The sequence below is a fragment of the Bombina bombina genome, chromosome 7 (assembly GCF_027579735.1).
Source record: "Bombina bombina isolate aBomBom1 chromosome 7, aBomBom1.pri, whole genome shotgun sequence".
Lineage (NCBI taxonomy): Eukaryota > Metazoa > Chordata > Amphibia > Anura > Bombinatoridae > Bombina > Bombina bombina.
Genome location: NC_069505.1, coordinates 628,678,224 through 628,704,648, shown reverse-complemented (window position 1 = coordinate 628,704,648; position 26,425 = coordinate 628,678,224). Strand labels below are relative to the sequence as shown.

Genomic DNA, 26,425 nt, shown 5'->3' with positions numbered 1-26,425 from the left:
AGATCCCATTGAAAAGATAGGCTACGCAAATGGCGTAGGGGGATCTGCGGTATGGAAAAGTCGCGGCTGTAAAGTGAGCGTTAGACCCTTTAATCACTGACTCCAAATACCAGCGGGCGGCCAAAACCAGCGTTAGGAGCCTCTAACGCTGGTTTTGACGGCTACCGCCGAACTCTAAATCTAGGCCTAAGAGAGAGGATTAGGAAACGCCTTCCTTGCATAGATACAGGCAGTCTGGACACCCACCTCTACACTCATTTTAGAAAGATCCATTCAAACAATCTAAAGGATTTCAAATATTAGGGTGTGATGAAGTTGAAACCAAATTGGAGAGGGGGCAATTCAGAACAAAGCCTCTTAAGAATGAAGGCAGAGATTATTTATAAATGGATACTGTATACCCACTAGGTCTCAAGTCAGAGTTAGACATTTCCCCCTTTTTGTAAATTTATTTATAAAATTTATTGTTAAAAAAGCACATCAAATTAACTTTGTAGCACCACATATCACATTTTACAATATAAACAGAAGGGTCCAGGAATCATGTGGCATATAGCTATTAATGTTTTCTTTCAACACATACAAATTAGTATAAGATTGTACTTTCCATTTCTTTTCATTTTTTCTCCTTTTCTTTCATTTGGTGTATTTGTACTGATGTATTCATACATTTTAAAAGTGTATACACTCAAAAATAGTTAAGCAATTTTAACTGTATAGCTGTTAATCTACAAAATACAGACCTTGGATGTAATAATAGACAAATAATATACCATCAGCTGTTCTTCAGAATCCCAAAAATACCACCTTAACACTACAAAGATTCAATACCAAATCAGAAACATCGGAGGTCTATTCAAAAGGAAGCCTAGTGACAGACAAATACATGTCTTGATAAAGCCCAGTTAAGGGCAAAACGCCTAGACCAGGACACTTCTTGTCACTTTGCTGTTCTTTGGGATAACAATTTAACGTCTTGCCCACCCTGTGGAGTTCTAAGTGAGAACGGGGGAGGCAGAACTCGGTTTCCCACATTGAATGAAATGCTTCTAAAGGACTAATCAGACGTACACTCCTCTTATTCTTATAGAGGAAAATCGTTCAGAGAAAGTGATTCACATTTCCCTGTAGCGCTACAGGAGCACCAGCTGTAAATTTCACCTTCAACCTTCCATGATGTCAGAGTAAGTCACATGACCATTCATTCCGTCTGTGATAGAAATGCTGTGGGAAGGTGTCCTCCTAGACGCGGACAGAGCCGCCCAGAGGATCCAAACAATGAATGTAATTTATACCGACTATCTTCTCAAATCAGGTAACACTACCCCTACATAAGGGATATTATCCGCTGAAGGAAGAACACAAAAAATCTGAATTGGGATTTTGGAACTAAGGTAAAATGGATAACTAACAAGTTTTTTCCTCTGCTATATCCGCCCAGTGTTTTGGGTATACAATAGACATCCAAGTGACTCTGTTTACTTATATTTACTGCTTTCTCCCCAGTGGGATTTACAAGAGACATTCCTTGTATTTTATTTTTTGTTGGTTTTAATGGGAGACGTCCCTTATTAACCCTTAAATGTATGTTATTTGCTTTTAACATTGAATATTACATTGCTATAAATTCTATATATTTTTAATTTCATCTCTTACAAGTGCTATACTATCTTTTTCAGCATATATACATTTTTGCTTATGGTAATATTATCTATAGCCCATTAATAACCCTTGAGATATTGTGTATCTTTTTAATTTTATAATAATATAGGGCAACTTCTTGTTCTATACACTCCTATCCTTGCTTTTAGTGCTGCCTCATAGTTTTATAAATTATATATTTTTATATGCATGTCTATATATATATATATATATATATATATATATGTATATTCAATCACAAGTTCTGTATCCTTGAAAAATCAGCCTAATGTTTGTCTTATGAAGAACACGAGTCACCTATTTCAAAATTTACTACACCCCTCTTATGTCAACTATCTAGTATAATTAACCAAACCATGAGAGTATAAAACTCCAGTGCAGCTGATTGTGAATCATCTTTACATTCTGATCACTAGGATGGAGACAAGCTCAGATTCCAGCTCCCAGAAGCATTATGTGATGGAGGAATTTGATCCAAAGCTTTTTGTTGACACATATTGCTCCCCCCGTTTTGACCAGGGTGTTTTTGAAGACACAGCTTTAATTCCATTTAAACTACTAACTACTGAGTTGTCTAAAGGTAAACTGATATATATATATATATATATATATATATATATATATATATATATATATATATTTAACTGACATTATTATCATTATTGTTATTATTATTGTTATTATTATTTATATATAAAAAACACTCTTGCACTGGATAGCTTTTCCTTTCAGAATAAGCAAACTAGCCAACCTTTTATTTGAGAGAAATAACAGTGAGATCTGCAGGGCTGAAACGTATTAGGCTGGCATTTGATAGACAATTTCATACACACCCATGAAACACCCATGTTCAGCCCATTTTACAGCCCATTTTACAATAAAAAAACAAGCACTTTGTATTTTGTACTTATAAATATGATTTTCTATGTGTTTTTTGCTAATCGAGTGTACTTAAATTACGATTTATGCTGTGTTTAGCCCTTTAGAACATGCACCATACCCTGTACAGTGCCTGTGTCCTGGGCTACTAGCACAGTCTTGCCAACAGCACTGAGACTCTGTAGTAAGGCATTACAGAAAAAAGCAATGGATGTCACCCAGGCTAATATCCCTGTGATTCCATGCATGTTTCTCCAATACATGAGATACATGCAGCGATCAATGTGTATGTCATGCTGTTGCTGGATGCCTTCATGTGAGGATATCCAGCAACAGTGACTATATGCTTCAAGTGGATTCCAGATACTAGCATGCTACAATGCATGTTGGTATCATGCTCACTGGGCAATCACTGGATACGTACGCCAACCATTTTTTAGGTTGGTGGGAGAATGAGATGGTAATCATTGACAGTAATGCACAATATATGGAGCAAATACCTTTATGGATTCGCTACATATATGATATCCTGCTTATTTGGGAAGGATCAAAATCATAATTGAATTTATTTTTACAAAAACTCAACCAGAACCACATTAATATAAAACTAACTTATGAATACAGTTTATCCAGTGACGTGCAGTGAGGTCAGAGGCTGGTGAGGCACTGGCTGATATTCCTGAGAAACACACACATATAGATACAAATGTGTATATATATATATATATATATATATATATATATATCATACATATATTAAATGCTATGCTTAACTCATATACATGTCAGTTACAGATAGCACAGCAGCACACAGGTCTTGTTAACTGTCCCTGTGATCTGACTTTGGCAGCGTCTGTAGAGTTAATGGGAACTAGAGCTCTTATTGATTCAGAATAATAAATGTGGATTCAGTCAAACTAAATTAAAACTATAGTTAGAATATGGTTATTCTTCTATATATTTTGCCCATTGGTATTAACTTTAAAATGATTGACTAAGTAGAGGATAGATTTCTATTTGCATCCATATGTCAACATCAGTAAAAACAATATTTTTTTTTATCCTGTTGCTGGTTATTTATTGTGGAATCCATTCCAGTTTCCATTTTTTAATATAACATATTTGCATACATTTTCTTCTTCAACTCTGTAGATAGCTGTGTGAATAGTTTTAAATAAAAGCTAAAAAAAGAATAATGAATTCTTAGAATGCTTGAATGTTAAGAAAAGATCTGTACAGAGTATGGTCCTAAGAGTACAATTTAAGTTATAATTAATCTTCTGAATGATTTCCACAACATAAATTAAAACAATTCCTTTTTAGTCTATGTACAATAGCAACCATATTTGGAAGTCCTTGTAGTAAGTCTGCAGTGCACTGAAAATGTCTGCAAGATTTGACAGTGAATTGAATGATTTTGGAAGCCTTTAAGTGGTTATGTGGATATGAGGTATTATCAGCTGAGTGAACACAATCCTTTTACCCTCTATTTATTTGTAATTTGTGGTCTTTTGTAAATAAACATTTACCCAGAAATACCCACAATTTGCCTGTACTGATTGGTAATTAATGACAAATAAATAAAAGGTAAAAGGACAGAAGATTTGAGCTTCCAATTTGGAACATGTATGCAAGTTGTCTGCTGACATTTAAAAAAAAAAAAAAAATCTATTTCCTTGTGTAAAATATGTTGTATCTGAAAAGTTCCCAGCAAGCAGTTTGCTTAAGAGATGGGTTATTTATTTGTAATAATTGAAGCTGTCAAATGTTTTTCACCAAAATAGTGTAGACAAAGGATTCTGACAACTTGATTGTGTTCACTCAGCTGATAATACCTCAGATCCACATAACCACTTAAAGACTTCCAAAATTGCAAATTGTTTTCTACTTCCCCTTTAATGCCTTAATTTATTTATTAAATTCACTATCAAATCTTGCAGACATTTTCAGTGCACTGCAGACTTACTAGTACAAGGAGGACTTCAATATGGATGCTATTGTGCAAACATATATACTAGAGATAGATCTAAAAATGTCATAGTGTAGTGTACATAACAATATCAATTTGTACAAACATATCTATATTCTTGGAAAGAAACATAAAATATCATAGAAATATGTTCATTTGCATATACATTTGTAGGGGTCTATATATTAACACAAAAAGTTGGCAAAAGAATGTAAATCACTAAAGTAGCATGCACTGCTACGGTGGCTCTTTCTTTACAAAAATTCACATATGTTTGCACATCTTCTAACACACATGCTCTATTTTTACATGAATGCACTTATGTTTGCACATCTTCTCATACACACACACACACATATATATGTTTGTGTATGTGTGTGTGTAGTGTTTATATGTAGAGTTTGTGTGTGTATGAATATGTATGTTTGTGTAGTGTGTGTATGAATATGTATGTTTGTGTAGTGTGTGTGTGTATGAATATGTATGTGTGTGTAGTGTGTGTGTGTATGAATATGTATGTGTGTGTAGTGTGTGTGTGTATGAATATGTATGTGTGTGTAGTGTGTGTGTATGAATATGTATGTGTGTGTAGTGTGTGTGTGTATGAATATGTATGTTTGTGTAGTGGATGTGTGTATGAATATGTATGTGTGTGTAGTGTGTGTGTGTATGAATATGTATGTGTGTGTAGTGTGTGTGTGTATGAATATGTATGTATGCGTGTGTGTATGGATATGTATGTTTGTGTAGTGTGTGTGTGTGTATATATAGAGTGTATATATAAATTCCCTAGAGAGCCATACACTCATACCTTCTTCCACCGTGCAGCACAGACTTGATTCTGTAGAAGTTCAGTGAGTCTGCACTGTCACCACGGGGGAGGGATGAAGGAAGCATAGTGCTGTGCTAGTAATATATTATACAGCAGAGGTCAGCTGCCAGTGTTTCACCCTCTCCTCCATCCTGAGTCTGACTGCAAAACAACTGTACAGTTTGACACAGAAGGAGGTGTTTGCTTGAAAGCATTTTGGCAGATTTAATGTTTTATGCCTTTTTTATTTGTTTAACAACTTGTAAAAATAAACAAAGCTTAAATGAACAGACAGACCTCCTTTCCTAGCCCAGCCGAGGATGAGCCTGTATAAAAAGACAGATTTACAATGTGCCTTTAATCCCTGTCTGAGGCTGAGAGGACCTGTGGATAGGAAATGAACGTCAATGAAAAAAAACAGGGAGGAAGAGGGTTATCAGAGAAAGGAGCAATAACAGTCTATAAAAGCGTCAGTACAGTGCTCTACTGGTCTTTAGCACTTTTGTTCTCCAATTCCAAATGTAATTTTCATGTCTGACATTTGGAATTTTCATGTCTGACATTTGGAATTTGAAAACTAAAGAGCTAAAAACCAGTAGAACACTGCACTGACGCTTTTATATACTAAAGTATTGCAGTGTGATTTACTAAACCCCCCCCACAGCACACACCTACACCATATATTATTCCCTGGCCTGCACAGCTGAGTAAAACTGTAAGGTGAGGAGGCTGCATTCCTTTGACCCATTACCATATAAAACCATTGAACCCCCGATCCCCATTTTAACTTATCTAAGACTTATCTAAAATAAAAACACAGACACAGTAGTTATGGCAAAATGTGGAAAGGTCATGATTTATTACTTAATTGAATTTTGCCACCTTTAAACTATATCTTGCAAAATTCAGCCATAAAATCAACTTCAAAAGAACATCAAATAATGCCACTGCATTAAACCAGAATTTTGGGAACCACGCCTAGGGGGGTGTAACCACTACCCCCCCCTGGCAGGGCAGTTGGAGAAGGGAGAACCCACGGCATAGCCCTCCCCCTAGATAGACCACCGGATCACCCCTCAGGGCTGAGTATGCCATGGGATCCTCCCACCCCCATTCTGCCCCGCCCACGTGCCGGACCCAAACTTCACCGCCTGTTGCGATTGTATGATCAATACTACAAAACAGCTGCCGTTTTCTATCCTCCAGCCAGCGTAGACCGCCAGGTCACCTAGTGCCCTTCGTTTGCGCTGTGTTCTTCCCCTTATTGAGGAGCACGGGCGGTCTTACTGCGACTCAACCAATTAGTCAACATCCTGCCCTTAGCCGTGCTGCTACTGCTTTCTCACGTGACCTCTCCGATTATTGCATTGCGCTCCGCTGCGTCTAAGGGTGGGTGGGTGGGAAACAAAGAAAAAGGTTAGTGACTCCTTCCTGCAGTCCCTCTCCTTATAACACCTTTCCCATAGCCCCCCCCTGAACCTTCTCCTGACCAATGCCTTCTCTCCTTATCTCTGCTGCAACCCCCACACCTGGCACACTAAACTCCACCATTGTTCTCTCCCAGCAGCCCCTCCCTTATGACGTTCCCCTTCCATACACTAGTTTTCTTAACATAAGAAATGCAGCATGGGGACGGAGAGCACACAAGTTCAGTACCCACACCACTATTCAGTGCACTGCACAGGCCATGTTAAACAGCCCTAGCTTCCCCCTTTACTGCTACCGGTTCTGAATGTGTTTGTAATTCATTTGCACTTATCTGGCAAACTTCTCCTCCGGCTCCTGTACGAGTTTTCTCTCCACTTCTCACCGGCGGCAGGCTCACACGTGATGTCACTTGGCTCAGTCTGTTGGCTCTCTTCCTGCACAGAATCTGGCACTGACCGCTGATTGGCTCCAGTGGCGGCTTAGAGAGCAGCCTCCTTTGGGAGCAGTATGGGCCGCGAAGAGCCGTATGCGCCACTTGGTGGCGCTGGCTCTGGCTCATACAAAAATGTAGAAAGCCATCCATATTGCGCAATAGAGGGGGAGCTGAACGGCTCACAGCCTCTCCATTGTGCAATATGGATCACAATGCGCAATCAACATCGCTCAAATGTGGCAGTGTGGTGGAGTGATATATATTAAGTCGTATTCTACATGTATTTAAAACGATCTATAGAGGTCAATAAAATCAAGAGCTATTGAACATCAGAATGGTAATATAGCAAATTTATTCACACTTATACATATACTAAAAAGCTGAACAGGTTAAATACCTTTTAAAATTAGGACGTCTCCCAGTAAGCAGTACCAAATAATGCTAAAACCCCCTGAGTGTAATATTTAAGTGTTGATAAAAATGTGTCAACTGGGTTAATAGATTTAACAGAGTAACGTGTTCACTCTCTATATCTTCTAGATAAGTGTTTTTTTAACAGGTGTATAAAAGTGTCTATTGTGCATACAATAAAGTATCTTAAGTGTATCCAATATAGTATCTCATAAAATGCAATATTAATGGGTGAATATATAAACTGTTTAAAAAATATATTGGCATCAAATTAAAAACATGTTACAACCAATATATTAAATCACTATGTGCATACCTCAGCAATAAAAGAAAATAATCTAATCTATCCTGGAAGCCAATGCAATACTAACTAATCTAAAAAATAATGCTGATAAACTAAAAGGATCCTTTAGATTTAACCAGTAAAAAGTGCTTTTAAAAAGTTCTGTGTTCTCTTTTATTATATCCTTAAAATCGTTTCTTAGGTATCAGGTGTATGATAGTCTGAGTACGTAATAGAAGCAGAGTTAAATTGTAGTAAATTCAGAGGCCCCTCGCTACCCTCGCAGCTTTACCCGGGTGCACTCTGTATGTTAGATGTGACGGTTGATGTAAGTAGCGGTTAACTTTTTAATTTTGTGGTTAACTTATTTTTGTCAGCTGTCCTGGGGAAAAAAACTTTCAAGTAATCCGTTACTACAGTTACACCACCTTTGTTTTGTCTTTCTGTACGGTACGTATATATCACCACAGTAGGCATCTCTTCTTTAACCGTCAGATCCAACTCTGGCTGTATTGGCATGGTGAGTTCGTCTGTGATGTGTAACTTTCCCCATCTCCGCCTCTCGGTGAATCCTTAGAGCACTCTTTGTGGTTCTCTATTACTCAGATGCGTGGTAATTAACTGTAGCAGTGGATATTGAACAGCCGTTCAAAAATTTAGATCTTTCAATTGTATTATAGTTAAAGTCCCAAAAGAAGGTGAATAGTTCTTCTAAAAAAGTGTAATACCCACATAGGACAGGGGAGGTGCTGCCTCACCTGCCTCCTATGGTGGCACGTCACTGAGTTTATCTGAGATTAATTTTCTAGATCTCATAATTCAGAAAGATGAAAGTGGAAATCTGGAAACTTTTTAAGAACACACAGAAATTGTTCATCCGAAGAAATTTTCAAAATGAGAGCTACTGAATTAGAAAAAAAGACTCAAAGCTCAAGGCTACAGTAACAGACGCTTGAAAATAACTCAATACAGAGCCTTACACACTCCTAGAAAGGAATTATTATATCCTAAATCAAAACATCCAGATGAGCAAATCAGACTGATCACCACATACAACTCCCAAATGAGTGATGTAACTAACATCATACAAAAATCATGGAGTATTTTGAAAAATGATCCAGATTTAAATAAAATTCTTGGAGAGAGGGTATCTGTTACAGAAGAAATTTTAAATATCAATTAGTTCAAAGTCACTTAATTAGAAAAATACTCAAAATCATATACTCAGGCACTTGTCCATATAGGATTTCTACTTATTGTTCACATATCATTCAAACCAATCAAGTCTTGGATAGATTTGGTAAGGTACAAAAAATCAAACAACACATCACATGCAACACCTGCGGTGTGATATATGCGTTGAAATGTAAATGTGACTTATACTACATTGGAATGATTACCCTTCCTATGAAAAAAAGATTAGGAGAACACATGAGTAACATAAGAAATGCTGAACAAGATTTACAGAAAGGGAAGAAAATTACTCAAGTAGCAAAGCATTTTCTTCAAAAACATAAAGCTAACACCAAAGATATATCATGCTTTGGTTTAGAAAAAATATCACATGGCATCAGAGGTAGTGATATGGAAAATACATTATTTCAAGCGGAATGTAAATGGATTTATCTGTTGGACACTGTTAATCCTAAAGGATTGAATAAGAACAATATTTTTTATGTATTTCTGTCTAAATACATGTTTAACACATATATGGGTCAATTGATCCATCTAATACGGTTAATCCTAAAGGATTAAAGGCTAATAACAACTTTAATGTATTCTTATCTAAATAGATGACAAACTGCAAAACTGGTTAGGTTTTTTATTTCTGACCTGGAATTCTCACTCCTGAAAAATAAAATTTTGCACGTTGTTCAGTTGTAAAAATCACCAAAATTGACCTATTTTTATTTATCACTCACTGTTATTTTTTATAGAGAACAACTTTTTTCACATTTTCACAAAACATACCATTCAATATCTATCGAACAGAACGTATTAAACTCTGACAAGAATAAAAACCCTTTTTCTATTATACACACATCACAGATAATGTAATACTCACGTACCCAATGATACTTTAGCACACAATGTATCATCCTCTCTCCTTGATACATTTATAATTGACACGTTTGTCTGTTAAACAGCATTTCCAAGTACACACACAAACATTTTTTATTCTCGTAATGCCTATATCACACAATCCATTGAGAGACTACTATAATCACTTTTACTCACCTTACTAATGCCAGGCATTTTTATCACTTATATAACCTAGATATAGATCACATAATTATAAATTATTCGGTATCATAGGGTAACTTCACTCCTTAATTACCTAGTGGTATCATAAAGGTATTACTATTTAGTGCTCTGGGTATGACTATTTAATATTAGAGAGTTCCGGTATTAATGGTACAGATATCTGGTATCCAATAGTACCATGTAGTATTTTGACAGTAACTATATTCCTCCATTACCTTAGTATTAAAGGGAATTATACTCCAGTATTACCCACGGTATTGTCAGGGTATCTGTAAGTAACCTTAAATAAACTACAGATGTATCATAGAATCTAATATTTCATTTAGCTAATATCTACTATGAATTTATTTAGCTGCATTGCGAACAAACCCTGAAATGGGTGATATCAACCCCTCCCTTTTGCTCTCAACTACAGACTTGTAGAACAAAAGAAATAGACAGGACTTCTAAAGAAAACCAAACATTGGTCCCAATTATCCATTTCAAAGGAGGCCTGTGTAAAGAATGTTTCCCTATCTGAAAAACCAGTTGCTCCGTCTGTAAAAATAGTGTAATGTACAAACATACTCAGAGGAAATAGCCCTTATCATAGAGGTGATACATTGTCCCATTCTAAGCCCCCAATATACATCTCCCAGACGAGCTGGCGTATGACATGGGAAACTAGATCTCAGATAAAGGAATTATGCCTAATTTTCATGTAGTTTAAGATACTCAAATGAATATTTATATTCAGACAACATATTAAATATGAACACATGAATCTGGGAGATTGTCTATGCCTAAGAAGGGTAATATGGGAAGCTGAAAATCTAAAAATCCAGATTTCAACATGTCTTAACCTATGTATTTTTGAAAACATAGAAGTCTTAAAGGACCAGTCAACACAGAAGATTTGCATAATCAACAAATGTAAGATAACAAGACAATGCAATATCACTTAGTCTGAACATCAAATGAGTAGCAGATTTTTTTTCTGACAATTTTAAAAGTTATGTCTTTTTCCACTCCCAGTGTACAATGTGACAGCCATCAGCCAATCACAAATGCATACACACTTATTCTTGCACATGCTCAGTAGGAGCTGGTGACTCAAAAAGTTTAAATATAAAAAGACTGTGCACATTTAGTTAATGGAAGTAAATTGGAAAATTGTTTTAAATGTCATGCTCTATCTGAATAATGAAAGTTTAATTTTAATTGAGTTTCCCTTTAAGGATTCAAAGTTTGGACAAATCATATATATAGTTTTCAAACATTAAATATGTGCCTCAGACTATTAAATAATAGGTACGAATACATGGATATGAAATTGTCTGTTTGTATAATATTAAATGTGAATGTCTGTTAAATGAAAAATATAAATAACATCATATGTTTTATACACTCAGCAAGAGATATACAGATATGCAATATTTATACTGATATGGCAAAGTAGTCCAATATAAATCTGATTGCTGATCTCAAGGTATGTATGTGATATTATGATGATAACTGAGATATTAATTAGATCCATGCTAAAAGTATTAAAATCCTTTGAAATACCCATATATTTAAAATGTATAAGAATTACTTTGTATTGTGGGAAGTGTATCATGTTTAATATTGATGAAATGCCCAGATTAAATAATATTAAGTGATCCTATACAAATTGGACATAATTGTTTGCTGAGGCAAGAAATAGTGAATACACTAAATATACATTTTAAAAATATATATGAATATATATTAAACTGTATAGTAGTGTTGAAAATGAAACTGTTTGTCTTGTCTACTGCCCCCGTTGGCCTAAATCCAGAATTACAACCAAAAGACATTTGGCTGTTAAAATTACATTTCCCAGTAGCCAATCAGAGAAGAGTGCGTATCCAAATCTATTGAATGATTAAGAGATGGTGAGGAGTTTTGTCTCAGACAAAAAAACTCTTTGCACACAGAGAATGAGATCTTGGTGGAAAAATTTTGGTTGGTGACTGTTTCGAATTAGCCAATAGAATGAGAGCTGCTTAAATCCTATTGGCTAATTTGAATAGCCAATAGGATTTTAGCAGCCCTAATTCCTATTGGCTGATTCAAATTTTTCAGCCAATAGGAATGCAAGGGACGAAGATCGAAGAGGCCACCTGGATGAAGGCTTCTTGCCGCATGGATGAGGACTTCGCCGGCTGGATGGATCCTTCAAGCGGGACTTCAAAAACTGTAAGTGGATCGTGGGGGGTTAGTGTTAGTTTTTTTTAAGGGCTTTTTGGGTGGGTTTTTAATTTAGTTTAGGGTCTGGGCAGTAAAAGATCTAAATGCCCTTTTTAGGGCAATGCCCATACAAATGCCATTTTCAGGGCAATGGGTAGCTTAGGTTATTTTAGATAGTTTTTTTTGGGGGGGGGGTTTGGTTGGGTGGTGGGTTTTACTGTTGGGGGGGGTGTTTGTATTTTTTACAGGTAACAGAGCTGATATCTTTGGGACAATGCCCCATAAAAGGCCCTTTTAAGGGCCATTTATAGTTTATTGTAGGCTAGGTTTTTTTTTTCGGGGGGGCTTTTTTATTTTGATAGGGCTATTACATTAGGTGTAATTCTTTTTTATTTTTGATAATTTGTTTGTTATTTTGTGTAATGTATATATTTTTTACATTTTATCTCAGGGCAATGCCCTACAAAAGACCTTTTTAAGGGCCCCCCAAAATGCACTTTTAAGGGCCCTTGGTAGTTTATTCTAGAGTAGGGTTTTTTATTTTGGGGTGTTTTTTTAAGGGTATTAGAATAGGATTTATCTTTATTGTTTTGGATAATTTACTTTTAATGATAGGTTTGTTTATTTTTTGTAATGTTAGGTTTTAGTGTAAGGCAGCTTAGGTTTTATTTCACCGGTAAGTTTGTATTTATTTTAGCTAGGTAGTTAGTAAATAGTTAATAACTATTTACTAACTAGTCTACCTAGTTAAAATAAATACAAACTTACCTGTGAAATAAAAATAAAACCTAAGCTAGCTACAATATAACTATTAGTTATATTGTAGCTAGTTTAGGTTTTATTTCACAGGTAAGTATGTATTTAGTTTTCAATAGGTATTATTTAGTTAATAATTGTAAATTTAATTTAAATCTAATTTATTATGTTAAACTTAGGGGGGTTAGGCTTAGGTTTAGGGTTAGGTTAGGTTTAGGAGTTAGTATAGTTTAATTTAGCTTGTTGTGATGTGGGGGGCTGTCGGTTTAGGGGTTAATAAATGGTTAATAGGTTTATTTAGCTAATAATTGTCAATTTAATTTAGCTATATTTTTATTATGTTAAAGTTAGGGGATGTTAGTGTTAGGTTTAGGGTTACGTTAGGGTTAGGGTTACGTTAGGGTTAGGTTTAGGTGTTAATATAGTTTAATTTAGCTTGTTGCGATGTGGGGGGCTGGCGGTTTAGGGGTTAATCAATGTAGTATAGTGGCTGCGATATCGGGAGCAGCAGATTAGGGGTTAATAAGTTTATTTAGGTAGTGGCGATATCAGAAGTGGTAGATTAGGGGTTAATAACTTTAGGCAGGCATCAGCGATGCTGGGGGGCAGCAGATTAGGGGTGTTTAGACGTAGGGTTTATGTTAGGGTGTTAGGTTTAAATGGTATTTTTATTTCCCCATAGACATCAATGGGGCTGCATTACAGAACTTTTTTTCCGTGATCACAGGTAATCGTAATCTAGGTGAAAGTCAGGGAGAAACCCTGACGGGGGTTAGTGGCACAGCTATGGCTGCAACTATAAATATATATTCTATGTATATGATTATATGTGTTTATATGTGTATATACACATATTGACACATAAATATACACTCACCGGCCACTTTATTCAATTGCTTGGTAACACAAATTGCTAATCAGCATGGCAGCAACTCAATGCATTTAGGCATCTAGACGGTGAAGACGACTTTCTAAAGTTCAAACCGAGCTTCAGAATGGGGAAGAAAGGGGATTTAAGTGACTTTGACCATGGCATTGTTGTTGGTGCCATACGGGCTGGTCTGAGTATTTCAAAAACTGCTGATCTACTGTGATTTTCACACACAACCATCTCTAGGGTTTACAGAAAATGGTCAGAAAAAGAGAAAATATCCAGTGAGCGGCAGTTGTGTGGACGACAATGCTTTGTTGATGTCAGAGGTCAGAGGAGAATGGGCAGACTGGTTTGAGACAATAGAAAAGCAACACTCGTTACAATCAAGGTGTGAAGAATACCATCTCTGAACGCACAACACGTCGAACATTGAAGCAGATGGGCTACAGCAGCAGAAGATCACACCTGGTGCCAATCCTGTCAGCTAAAAACAGGAAAATGAGGCTACAATTCACATAGGCTCACCAAAATGAGAGAATAGAAGATTGGAAATCTCAATTTCAGCTGCGACATTCAGATGGTAGGGTCAGAATTTGGCGTAAACAAAATAAAAGCATAGATCTATCCTGCCTTGTATCAACGGTTCAGGCTGCTGGTGGTGGTTTAATAGTGTGGGCAATATTTTCTTGGCACACTTTGGGCCCCTTAGTACCAATTGAGCATTGTTAAAATGCCACAACCTACCTGAGTATTGTTGCTGACCATGTCCATCCTTTAATGACTAGAGTGTACCCATCTTCTGATGGATACTTCCAGCAGGATAATGCACCATGTCAGACAGCTCAAATCATCTCAAACTGGTTTCTTGAACATGACAATGAGTTCACTGTACTACAACGGCCTTCACAGTCACTAGATCTCAATCTAATAGAGCACCTTTGGGATGTAGTGGAACGGGAGATTCGCATCATGGATGTGCAGCCCACAAATCTGTAGCAACTGCGTGATGCTATCATTTCAATATGGACCAAAATCTCTGAGGAATGTTTCCAAAACCTTTTTGAATCTATGCCACAAAGAATTAAGGCAGTTCTGAAGGCAACAGGGGATCCAACCCGGTACTGGAAAGGTGTACCCAATAAAGTGGCCGTGATTGTGTATATATATATATATATATATATATAGAAGCAAGTAAAATGTGTTCACTCAGTACACTGGGTAAACACAAGTGATACTCTATAGTTGGCGCTAGTCAATATTGTGTAGGGTATAGTGGCAGCTATATAAGACAAGTACTGGTTGAGATGTATGGTCCCAGTCAGTAAGTGAAAAATGTGTATACAAGGATAGATACAGCGCCTATATATCCATTAAAGTATGGGTGGTATATGGGAATATGAGTGAGAGCTAAGGATAATTAGTTAAGAAATAATAACAATTAAAAGAATATAAAAAATAGTAAAATAAATAATGCTAAAAAAATGATGAATAGATTATGAAACAATGTTCATGTGAGTCTTTAGACAATATACAGTCCGTGGGAAATCTTCACATGAAGTTGGTATGCAGTAAATAGATGGTATATAATACCCTTACCAGATATTACCTCAATCTAATGAGGTAAGTATGCCGCACTGGGGGTATATACAGATGGTAGAATCTTCTCATTGTATCCAGATGTGGTGCCTCTTGGGTTTTCGTTAGCCTCCTGGAGTATGCAGGGATGTGTTTCTGGTTGTAGATAGATCCCTTGTACTTCCTTTGTGTTGGTAGTTAGCCTCTTGGAGTACCTTTTCTGTCTTGGTATAAACTTTCTCCAGCGTAAAGATACCCAGGGAGACAAGAAAGGATATATAGTGTAATACAGTTTATTTACAGTTAGGCACAGAAATATAATTCACATAGCACTCACATTTGGCATCCTCAGACTATATGAGGTATGTATATGGCACATAGGACTCCAGTGGGTCCTTCCACAGATAGGTATGAGATACAGGTTCCCCAATCTTGGTATAAGACTGTGTAGTGAAGTATTATGCAACTGTTGCTGTTTCCCAAGTGAGGTAATATTGTATAATACACTTATCTCAAGAAGTAAATGCTCGCAAGCTAGCTACAAGGAGTGACACTGTTATTAAAAAGTGATTTAGATAAAACACAATTAAAATTAAGTAGATAATAAATAAGTAGTTAGTATCCCTGACGCGTTTCAAAGGTTTGTGTAGATAAATCCTTCTTCTTCAGAGGGTTGAGTGAGGAGCTGGGCCGTTATCGCTACTTGTACGCTTCGGGCGGCGGCACGCCCTCTGCGTACGTGAAGTCATGCGTGCCAGCGTTACGTGACGTGAGTCTCACGTTTGTATTAGACATAGTGTCTATGCTGTAAAGCTTATTGATTGGTTGCCTATTGCTGCGTAGTTGGTTGGATTAATGCAGCCTAGGCTTGTGGGATATGTAGTTCTCTAGTTGCTGCCCATAGATGACTACGATCTCTAGTGGTATAAACAAAATGTAACACTCGCAACAGTAGAATGTGTACATATTGTGGTGTGTGACCTAGACATAATGCTTACATACATTTCTAATACCGGGACCCATAGAGATTGGTACGTTTTGGTACATATTCACCTGTTGGTTGGTTAGACACAGTAGAGGCCTGTGGGATATGTAGTTCACTAGGGAATGCCCCTCTATACATATATCTCCAATCTAGAGAGCAGTCTAACAGAGTTAGTGGCTAGATATAATAAAAGTATTGGTGGGACATGAGCATGTCATAATGTGTAATCTAAAATTGATATTCACACAAGGCGATCCCATGAAATATTTTTGCATTTTATAATACCTGTATATACAATGATGAATACATCCCTTCTATATTTTAATAGTAAGATTGGTATGCATAGATGATATTGCATATTGGTTTCTTACTGTTAATTCTAGTTTGTGAGAGGTTTTCATATATTTGAAGCACCCTTCAGTTGTTAGGTTGTGCTTCATATGGAACATGTAATGTATACTATATATCTTTGGTAAAGATTTAGAGCTCTATATAGTTTCCTCTATTCTTAAATTGTGGAACCTCTTTTGTAGAATTTATAGTTGAGGTTCAGATAGTTATTGGGCCTATGTTAGAAGGCCAAATCATGTTTTATTTTAAAGATATATGTTCTATTGATATATGGTATACAAGTGTTCCTTAGTATTGGGTATATGTTATATATTATGCAGGAAGGTATTGAACCTGGTAGATAGATATATATATATGTGATCAGAGTGAAACTAATCTCTATTGCTCAACTAGATATATGTGTACTCCTTACACTATATTTTTTAACCTATCATTAGGTCTCAAGAATATTAGTCTCTGTCTGTCTGCAGTTATATATTCGTAATGTCTTATTATTTGTTAGTGTATAGTATAAGGAATATAGTACTGCACTGTAGTAAGCTAAGTAAGGTCTGGTCGGATATAAATTAATATAGATACAATTTATAGGCTGATCAAAGGTTTTAGTATATTTGAGAAGCTTAGATTCGTGCAACCTACTGAATTAAGAAGGCTGCAATATCTATATCCTTATTTAGACCTTTGGGGGTCAAAGAATCTAGTTTGTGTATCCATTGTGTTTCCTTTCTTCTCAGATGGAGTTCTCTACTTACTCCCTCTGGTGGATCTCTGATATGTTCAAGTATAGTGCCTCTTAAACATGACGGATTAGAGTTATGTATTAGGCGAAAATGATTTGAGACACTATGTTTTTTGAAACTACTTTCTATATTTCTAATATGTTCCAAAAGTCTGGTTTTGTAGGGTCTAGTGGTACGTCCTACATATTGGAGCTTACAGTCGCATTCAATAAGGTATACTACATATTCTGTTTTGCAGTTTGTAATGGAGTCAAATTCCCAGCTTTTATTATTTGCGGATGAAGTGATTTTTTTAGTAGGTTTATTGATGCTGTAGTGATGTTTGCAAGCCTCGCAGTGTAGCCGGTTGCATTTAAAGAAGCCTTTTGTCTTATTTTGCAGCCAATTGGTGGTTTTTGTGGTTTTAGATATAGATTTCAGTTTACTTGGAGCTATTGTTGCTCTAATGTTTCTACCTTTTCTAAAGACCAATTTTGGGTTGTTTTTAGTTATTTCATTTAATAGGTTATCTTTTTTTAATATGTGCCAGTGTTTATTTAAGATAGTTTTGATGGCGTTGGCACCTTCGTTATATGTTGTGATCATAAGTGGCAAATCTTTTTGTTTTTTGCTATTTTTCTTAGAATTTTTTATTAATGTGTCTCTATTCATTTTATTAACCTTATTGAATGCCTTTTGTATATTGTCAGCTTTGTAACCTTTATTTAGTAATTTATTGGTTAGAATTTTTGATTCATGTAAGAAGTCTTTCTGTCTGGAACAATTCCTTTTTATGCGTTGGAATTGTCCATATGGTATACTTTGTATCCATGCTGGATGATGGCTACTAGTTGCTGTTAGGTAACTGTTGCTGTCTGTAGCTTTGCTATATAATTTAGTTTGAATAGAGTTTTCTTCCTGATAGAGTATGAGGTCTAAGAATTCAATTTCTTTAGAATTAGTTTTATCTGTGAATGTTAGATTGAAATCATTAGTGTTAATATAGTTGACGAAGTCTTGAACTGTATTATTATTGTCCTTGTGTTCCCATATTATTATGATGTCATCGATAAAGCGGTGATATGTTTTGATGTTGTCTATGAAGGGGTTATTCTCCCAGATGTATTTGTCTTCCCACATACCCATGTATAGGTTGGCATAGCTGGGGGCGAATTTCGTCCCCATAGCTGTGCCACCTATTTGAAGAAAGTATTCGTTATTAAAGGTGAAGTAATTTTTTTGTAGGATGAACTTGGCAGAATCCTTTATGAATTCGGTTTTATTTGTTTCTAGATTTGATAGTTTGTTTAGCCAGTAGTCTAGTGCTTCTATACCTTTATTGTGGGGGATATTGGTATATAGGGAGCTGACGTCCAATGCGAGCCAGCAGTAATTGTCCTTCCATTTGATGTTGGATAATTTACTAATAGTGTCTGGTGTGTCTCTGATGTGTGATTTAAGGTTGGGCACCAGAGGTTGGAGGAATGAGTCTATATATTCTGATAGTTTTGTAGTAAGGGACCCTATTCCTGAAATAATTGGTCTACCAGGAGGATTAATATTGCTTTTGTGAATTTTAGGTGTGTGATAGAAGGTGGCTACTTTTGGGTTGGTAAAAGATAAAAATAGGAATTCGTGATTATTAATTATGTTTTCATGTTTTGCAGTGTCTAGAAGATTTATGTATTCTCTTAAGTAACATTCAGTAGGATTGGTTTTGAGGGGTCTATATGTCTCATTGTCACCAAGTAATCTCATGGCTTCCTGGATGTATTCTGCTCTATCCTGTATGATGATCCCTCCTCCCTTGTCGGCTTCCCTTATTACTATATCATGATCATCTTTTAGCTGTTTCAGTGTAATTTTCTCTTTCTTGGTAAGATTATCCTTTTTTATTTTATATGTTTCACACATTTGTAGTAAATCCTCTTGGACTAGCTTTTCAAATACCGGGATATAGTTTCCTTTAGATTGTGTGGGAAAAAAAGTAGATGTAGGTTTGAAACTAGAATGTGTTGGAAAATTTACAGTTGCTGTGTTAGAGCTAGGTACATGGTCATTAGCGGTTGGGTTATCATTATCATTTAGTAATGATTCAAGGTCTATTAGAGCGTTTAGATCATTATCATTTAATTGAGAGGGAGTTATATTGTTCAGGTTTGTAGATTCATCTTTTTGTATTTTTTGGAAGTGCCTATTTAGGGTTAACTTCCTAATATATTTGTGTAAGTCTATGAAGAGGTTAAAGGGATTAGGTCCCTTAGTAGGGGCGAATGCTAAGCCTTTTTTTAGAAGGTTTAGTTCTTGTAATGAAAAGGTTTTATGTGATGATAAATTAAATATTTTTACTTCTGAATGTAAGTCTATAGGGTTAGATTTTACATTTTGGTTGATCTTATTCTTTTTTGATTGCATTCGTTTTCCTGCTCTACACCCTCTTCTTCTGACTCGTTTCTTCTTCTTTTCTGGTGGTGTTGTTTTATTCTCCAATGTGGGATGTTGGTGTTCTGCTCTGGTAGTAGAGGTGTGTGTGGATCTCTGGGTACTGTATTCTGGTTGCTCTGTTTGTAATGCCGGTTGTATGAATGATGTGGTAGTTGATACGGGGAGGGAGGATATGATTGGTGCTGTGAGTGTGTGGTGTAGTCTGGTCTCTTGTGGTTGGGGGAGTGTTTGTAAGGCTGTCTGAATTGTATTACACTATATATCCTTTCTTGTCTCCCTGGGTATCTTTACGCTGGAGAAAGTTTATACCAAGACAGAAAAGGTACTCCAAGAGGCTAACTACCAACACAAAGGAAGTACAAGGGATCTATCTACAACCAGAAACACATCCCTGCATACTCCAGGAGGCTAACAAAAACCCAAGAGGCACCACATCTGGATACAAGGAGAAGATTCTACCATCTGTATATACCCCCAGTGCGGCATACTTACCTCATTAGATTGAGGTAATATCTGGTAAGGGTATTATATACCATCTATTTACTGCATACCAACTTCATGTGAAGATTTACCACGGACTGTATATTGTCTAAAGACTCACATGAACATTGTTTCATAATCTATTCATCATTTTTTTAGCATTATTTATTTTACTATTTTTTATATTCTTTTAATTGTTATTATTTCTTAACTAATTATCCTTAGCTCTCACTCATATTCCCATATACCACCCATACTTTAATGGATATATAGGCGCTGTATCTATCCTTGTATACACACATATATATATATATATATATATATATATATATATTTACTGGAATCACACAGTTCCCATAGACCGATATGTAAAGGCACTTTTCAGTGTCTTTTTTTTTAAACACCCCACTCCCAACTTTAGCCTCACATTTTGGGGGCATTTGGGGGACATTTATAAAATTAATCAGAGATCTGATCTCTGGTTAATTTTATAAGCGTTACTTGCTACCGCAAGCTTGCAGTAGCAATAACCAGCCACTTGTAATGAATGGTTACCTATTGTGCGTCTGCTAAAGGGCATATTTACCCTTTTGCTGGCATACAATAAATTAACGCTCCACTTGTAATCTCGCTCAATGTGTCAAAATACCTTGGGGTGTCTAAGATCTACAAATCTATACTTTTTTGTGGCAGTTTTGGATTGAGTAACCGCTATTAGCAGAGCAAATTTTTGTGTTGAACCAATAATTCCATCTTTGTAGTATTTCGCCTATATTGGCTATAACTTACATGGAACCCTAGACTGGAGGGGCATTTGTAAAATCAGGCAACATAATGAATCTATTTGGAGCTATTTTTATCTTTAGCTACATTAGGCCTAGATTTGGAGTTTGGCGGTAGCCGTGAAAACCAGCGTTAGAGGCTCCTAACGCTGGTTTTAGGCTACCGCCGGTATTTGGAGTCAGTCAGGAAAGGGTCTAACACTCACTTTACAGCCGCGACTTTTCCATACCGCAGATCCCCTTACGTCAATTGCGTATCCTATCTTTTCAATGGGATATTTCTAACTCCGGTATTTAGAGTCGTGTCTGAAGTGAGCGTTAGAATTCTAACGACCAAACTCCAGCCGCAGAAAAAAAGTCAGTAGTTAAGAGCTTTCTGGGCTAACGCCAGTTCATAAAGCTCTTAACTACTGTGCTCTAAAGTACACTAACACCCATAAACTACCTATGTACCCCTAAACTGAGGTCCCCCCACATTGCTGCCACTCGATTAAATTTTTTTAACCCCTAATCTGCCGACCGCCACCTACGTTATACTTATGTACCCCTAATCTGCTGCCCCTAACACCGCCGACCCCTATATTATATTTATTAACCCCTAATCTGCCCCCCACAACATCGCCGCCAGCTACCTACAATAATTAACCCCTAATCTGCCGACCGCAAAGCGCCGCTACTTACGTTATCCTTATGTACCCCTAATCTGCTGCCCTTAACACCACCGACCCCTATATTATATTTATTAACCCCAAATCTGCCCCCCACAACGTCGCCTCCACCTGCCTACACTTATTAACCCCTAATCTGCCGACCGGACCGCACCGCTATTATAATAAAGTTATTAACCCCTAAAGCTAATTCTAACCCTAACCCTAACACCCCCCTAAGTTAAATATAATTTTATTCTAACGAAATAAATTAACTCTTATTAAATAACTTATTCCTATTTAAAGCTAAATACTTACCTGTAAAATAAACCCTAATATAGCTACAATATAACGAATAATTACATTTTAGCTATTTTAGGATTAATATTTATTTTACAGGCAACTTTGTAATTATTTTAACCAGGTACAATAGCTATTAAATAGTTAAGAACTATTTAATAGTTACCTAGTTAAAATAATAACAAAATTACCTGTAAAATAAATCCTAACCTAAGTTACAATTAAACCTAAAACTATACTATCATTAAATTAATTAAATAAAATACCTACAATTATCTACAATTAAACCTAACACTACACTATCAATAAATAAATTAAAGGGTTGAGTGAGGAGCTGGGCCGTTATCGCTACTTGTACGCTTCGGGCGGCGGCACGCCCTCTGCGTACGTGAAGTCATGCGTGCCAGCGTTACGTGACGTGAGTCTCACGTTTGTATTAGACATAGTGTCTATGCTGTAAAGCTTATTGATTGGTTGCCTATTGCTGCGTAGTTGGTTGGATTAATGCAGCCTAGGCTTGTGGGATATGTAGTTCTCTAGTTGCTGCCCATAGATGACTACGATCTCTAGTGGTATAAACAAAATGTAACACTCGCAACAGTAGAATGTGTACATATTGTGGTGTGTGACCTAGACATAATGCTTACATACATTTCTAATACCGGGACCCATAGAGATTGGTACGTTTTGGTACATATTCACCTGTTGGTTGGTTAGACACAGTAGAGGCCTGTGGGATATGTAGTTCACTAGGGAATGCCCCTCTATACATATATCTCCAATCTAGAGAGCAGTCTAACAGAGTTAGTGGCTAGATATAATAAAAGTATTGGTGGGACATGAGCATGTCATAATGTGTAATCTAAAATTGATATTCACACAAGGCGATCCCATGAAATATTTTTGCATTTTATAATACCTGGATATACAATGATGAATACATCCCTTCTATATTTTAATAGTAAGATTGGTATGCATAGATGATATTGCATATTGGTTTCTTACTGTTAATTCTAGTTTGTGAGAGGTTTTCATATATTTGAAGCACCCTTCAGTTGTTAGGTTGTGCTTCATATGGAACATGTATTGTATACTATATATCTTTGGTAAAGATTTAGAGCTCTATATAGTTTCCTCTATTCTTAAATTGTGGAACCTCTTTTGTAGAATTTATAGTTGAGGTTCAGATAGTTATTGGGCCTATGTTAGAAGGCCAAATCATGTTTTATTTTAAAGATATATGTTCTATTGATATATGGTATACAAGTGTTCCTTAGTATTGGGTATATGTTATATATTATGCAGGAAGGTATTGAACCTGGTAGATATATATATATATATATATATGTGATCAGAGTGAAACTAATCTCTATTGCTCAACTAGATATATGTGTACTCCTTACACTATATTTTTTAACCTATCATTAGGTCTCAAGAATATTAGTCTCTGTCTGTCTGCAGTTATATATTCGTAATGTCTTATTATTTGTTAGTGTATAGTATAAGGAATATAGTACTGCACTGTAGTAAGCTAAGTAAGGTCTGGTCGGATATAAATTAATATAGATACAATTTATAGGCTGATCAAAGGTTTTAGTATATTTGAGAAGCTTAGATTCGTGCAACCTACTGAATTAAGAAGGCTGCAATATGTATATCCTTATTTAGACCTTTGGGGGTCATAGAATCTAGTTTGTGTATCCATTGTGTTTCCTTTCTTCTCAGATGGAGTTCTCTACTTACTCCCTCTGGTGGATCTCTGATATGTTTAAGTATAGTGCCTCTTAAACATGACGGATTAGAGTTATGTATTAGGCGAAAATGATTTGAGACACTATGTTTTTTGAAACTACTTTCTATATTTCTAATATGTTCCAAAAGTCTGGTTTTGTAGGGTCTAGTGGTACGTCCTACATATTGGAGCTTACAGTCGCATTCAATAAGGTATACTACATATTCTGTTTTGCAGTTTGTAATGGAGTCAAATTCCCAGCTTTTATTATTTGCGGATGAAGTGATTTTTTTAGTAGGTTTATTGATGCTGTAGTGATGTTTGCAAGCCTCGCAGTGTAGCCGGTTGCATTTAAAGAAGCCTTTTGTCTTATTTTGCAGCCAATTGGTGGTTTTTGTGGTTTTAGATATAGATTTCAGTTTACTTGGAGCTATTGTTGCTCTAATGTTTCTACCTTTTCTAAAGACCAATTTTTGGGTTGTTTTTAGTTATTTCATTTAATAGGTTATCTTTTTTTAATATGTGCCAGTGTTTATTTAAGATAGTTTTGATGGCGTTGGCACCTTCGTTATATGTTGTGATCATAAGTGGCAAATCTTTTTGTTTTTTGCTATTTTTCTTAGAATTTTTTATTAATGTGTCTCTATTCATTTTATTAACCTTATTGAATGCCTTTTGTATATTGTCAGCTTTGTAACCTTTATTTAGTAATTTATTGGTTAGAATTTTTGATTCATGTAAGAAGTCTTTCTGTCTGGAACAATTCCTTTTTATGCGTTGGAATTGTCCATATGGTATACTTTGTATCCATGCTGGATGATGGCTACTAGTTGCTGTTAGGTAACTGTTGCTGTCTGTAGATTTGCTATATAATTTAGTTTGAATAGAGTTTTCTTCCTGATAGAGTATGAGGTCTAAGAATTCAATTTCTTTAGAATTAGTTTTATCTGTGAATGTTAGATTGAAATCATTAGTGTTAATATAGTTGACAAAGTCTTGAACTGTATTATTATTGTCCTTGTGTTCCCATATTATTATGATGTCATTGATAAAGCGGTGATATGTTTTGATGTTGTCTATGAAGGGGTTATTCTCCCAGATGTATTTGTCTTCCCACATACCCATGTATAGGTTGGCATAGCTGGGGGCGAATTTCGTCCCCATAGCTGTGCCACCTATTTGAAGAAAGTATTCGTTATTAAAGGTGAAGTAATTTTTTTGTAGGATGAACTTGGCAGAATCCTTTATGAATTCGGTTTTATTTGTTTCTAGATTTGATAGTTTGTTTAGCCAGTAGTCTAGTGCTTCTATACCTTTATTGTGGGGGATATTGGTATATAGGGAGCTGACGTCCAATGTGAGCCAGCAGTAATTGTCCTTCCATTTGATGTTGGATAATTTACTAATAGTGTCTGGTGTGTCTCTGATGTGTGATTTAAGGTTGGGCACCAGAGGTTGGAGGAATGAGTCTATATATTCTGATAGTTTTGTAGTAAGGGACCCTATTCCTGAAATAATTGGTCTACCAGGAGGATTAATATTGCTTTTGTGAATTTTAGGTGTGTGATAGAAGGTGGCTACTTTTGGGTTGGTAAAAGATAAAAATAGGAATTCGTGATTATTAATTATGTTTTCATGTTTTGCAGTGTCTAGAAGATTTATGTATTTTCTTAAGTAACATTCAGTAGGATTGGTTTTGAGGGGTCTATATGTCTCATTGTCACCAAGTAATCTCATGGCTTCCTGGATGTATTCTGCTCTATCCTGTATGATGATCCCTCCTCCCTTGTCGGCTTCCCTTATTACTATATCATGATCATCTTTTAGCTGTTTCAGTGTAATTTTCTCTTTCTTGGTAAGATTATCCTTTTTGATTTTATATGTTTCACACATTTGTAGTAAATCCTCTTGGACTAGCTTTTCAAATACCGGGATATAGTTTCCTTTAGATTGTGTGGGAAAAAAAGTAGATGTAGGTTTGAAACTAGAATGTGTTGGAAAATTTACAGTTGCTGTGTTAGAGCTAGGTACATGGTCATTAGCGGTTGGGTTATCATTATCATTTAGTAATGATTCAAGGTCTATTAGAGCGTTTAGATCATTATCATTTAATTGAGAGGGAGTTATATTGTTCAGGTTTGTAGATTCATCTTTTTGTATTTTTTGGAAGTGCCTATTTAGGGTTAACTTCCTAATATATTTGTGTAAGTCTATGAAGAGGTTAAAGGGATTAGGTCCCTTAGTAGGGGCGAATGCTAAGCCTTTTTTTAGAAGGTTTAGTTCTTGTAATGAAAAGGTTTTATGTGATGATAAATTAAATATTTTTACTTCTGAATGTAAGTCTATAGGGTTAGATTTTACATTTTGGTTGATCTTATTCTTTTTTTATTGCATTCGTTTTCCTGCTCTACACCCTCTTCTTCTGACTCGTTTCTTCTTCTTTTCTGG

At 35.9% G+C, this 26,425-nt stretch overlaps 1 protein-coding gene across 1 annotated transcript in view; it reads left to right on the top strand.

The window, feature by feature from the left end:
• Nucleotides 1–2,089: 2,089 nt before the first annotated feature.
• LOC128636159 (indolethylamine N-methyltransferase-like) overlaps nucleotides 2,090–26,425 on the top strand; it is a 48,876-nt gene continuing 24,540 nt past the window's right edge. Inside the window, exon 1 of the mRNA XM_053689209.1 lies at nucleotides 2,090–2,242. Within this exon, the coding sequence (XP_053545184.1) occupies nucleotides 2,122–2,242 (121 nt within the window). The 5' untranslated portion in view covers nucleotides 2,090–2,121. The remainder of the gene's footprint in view (nucleotides 2,243–26,425) is intronic.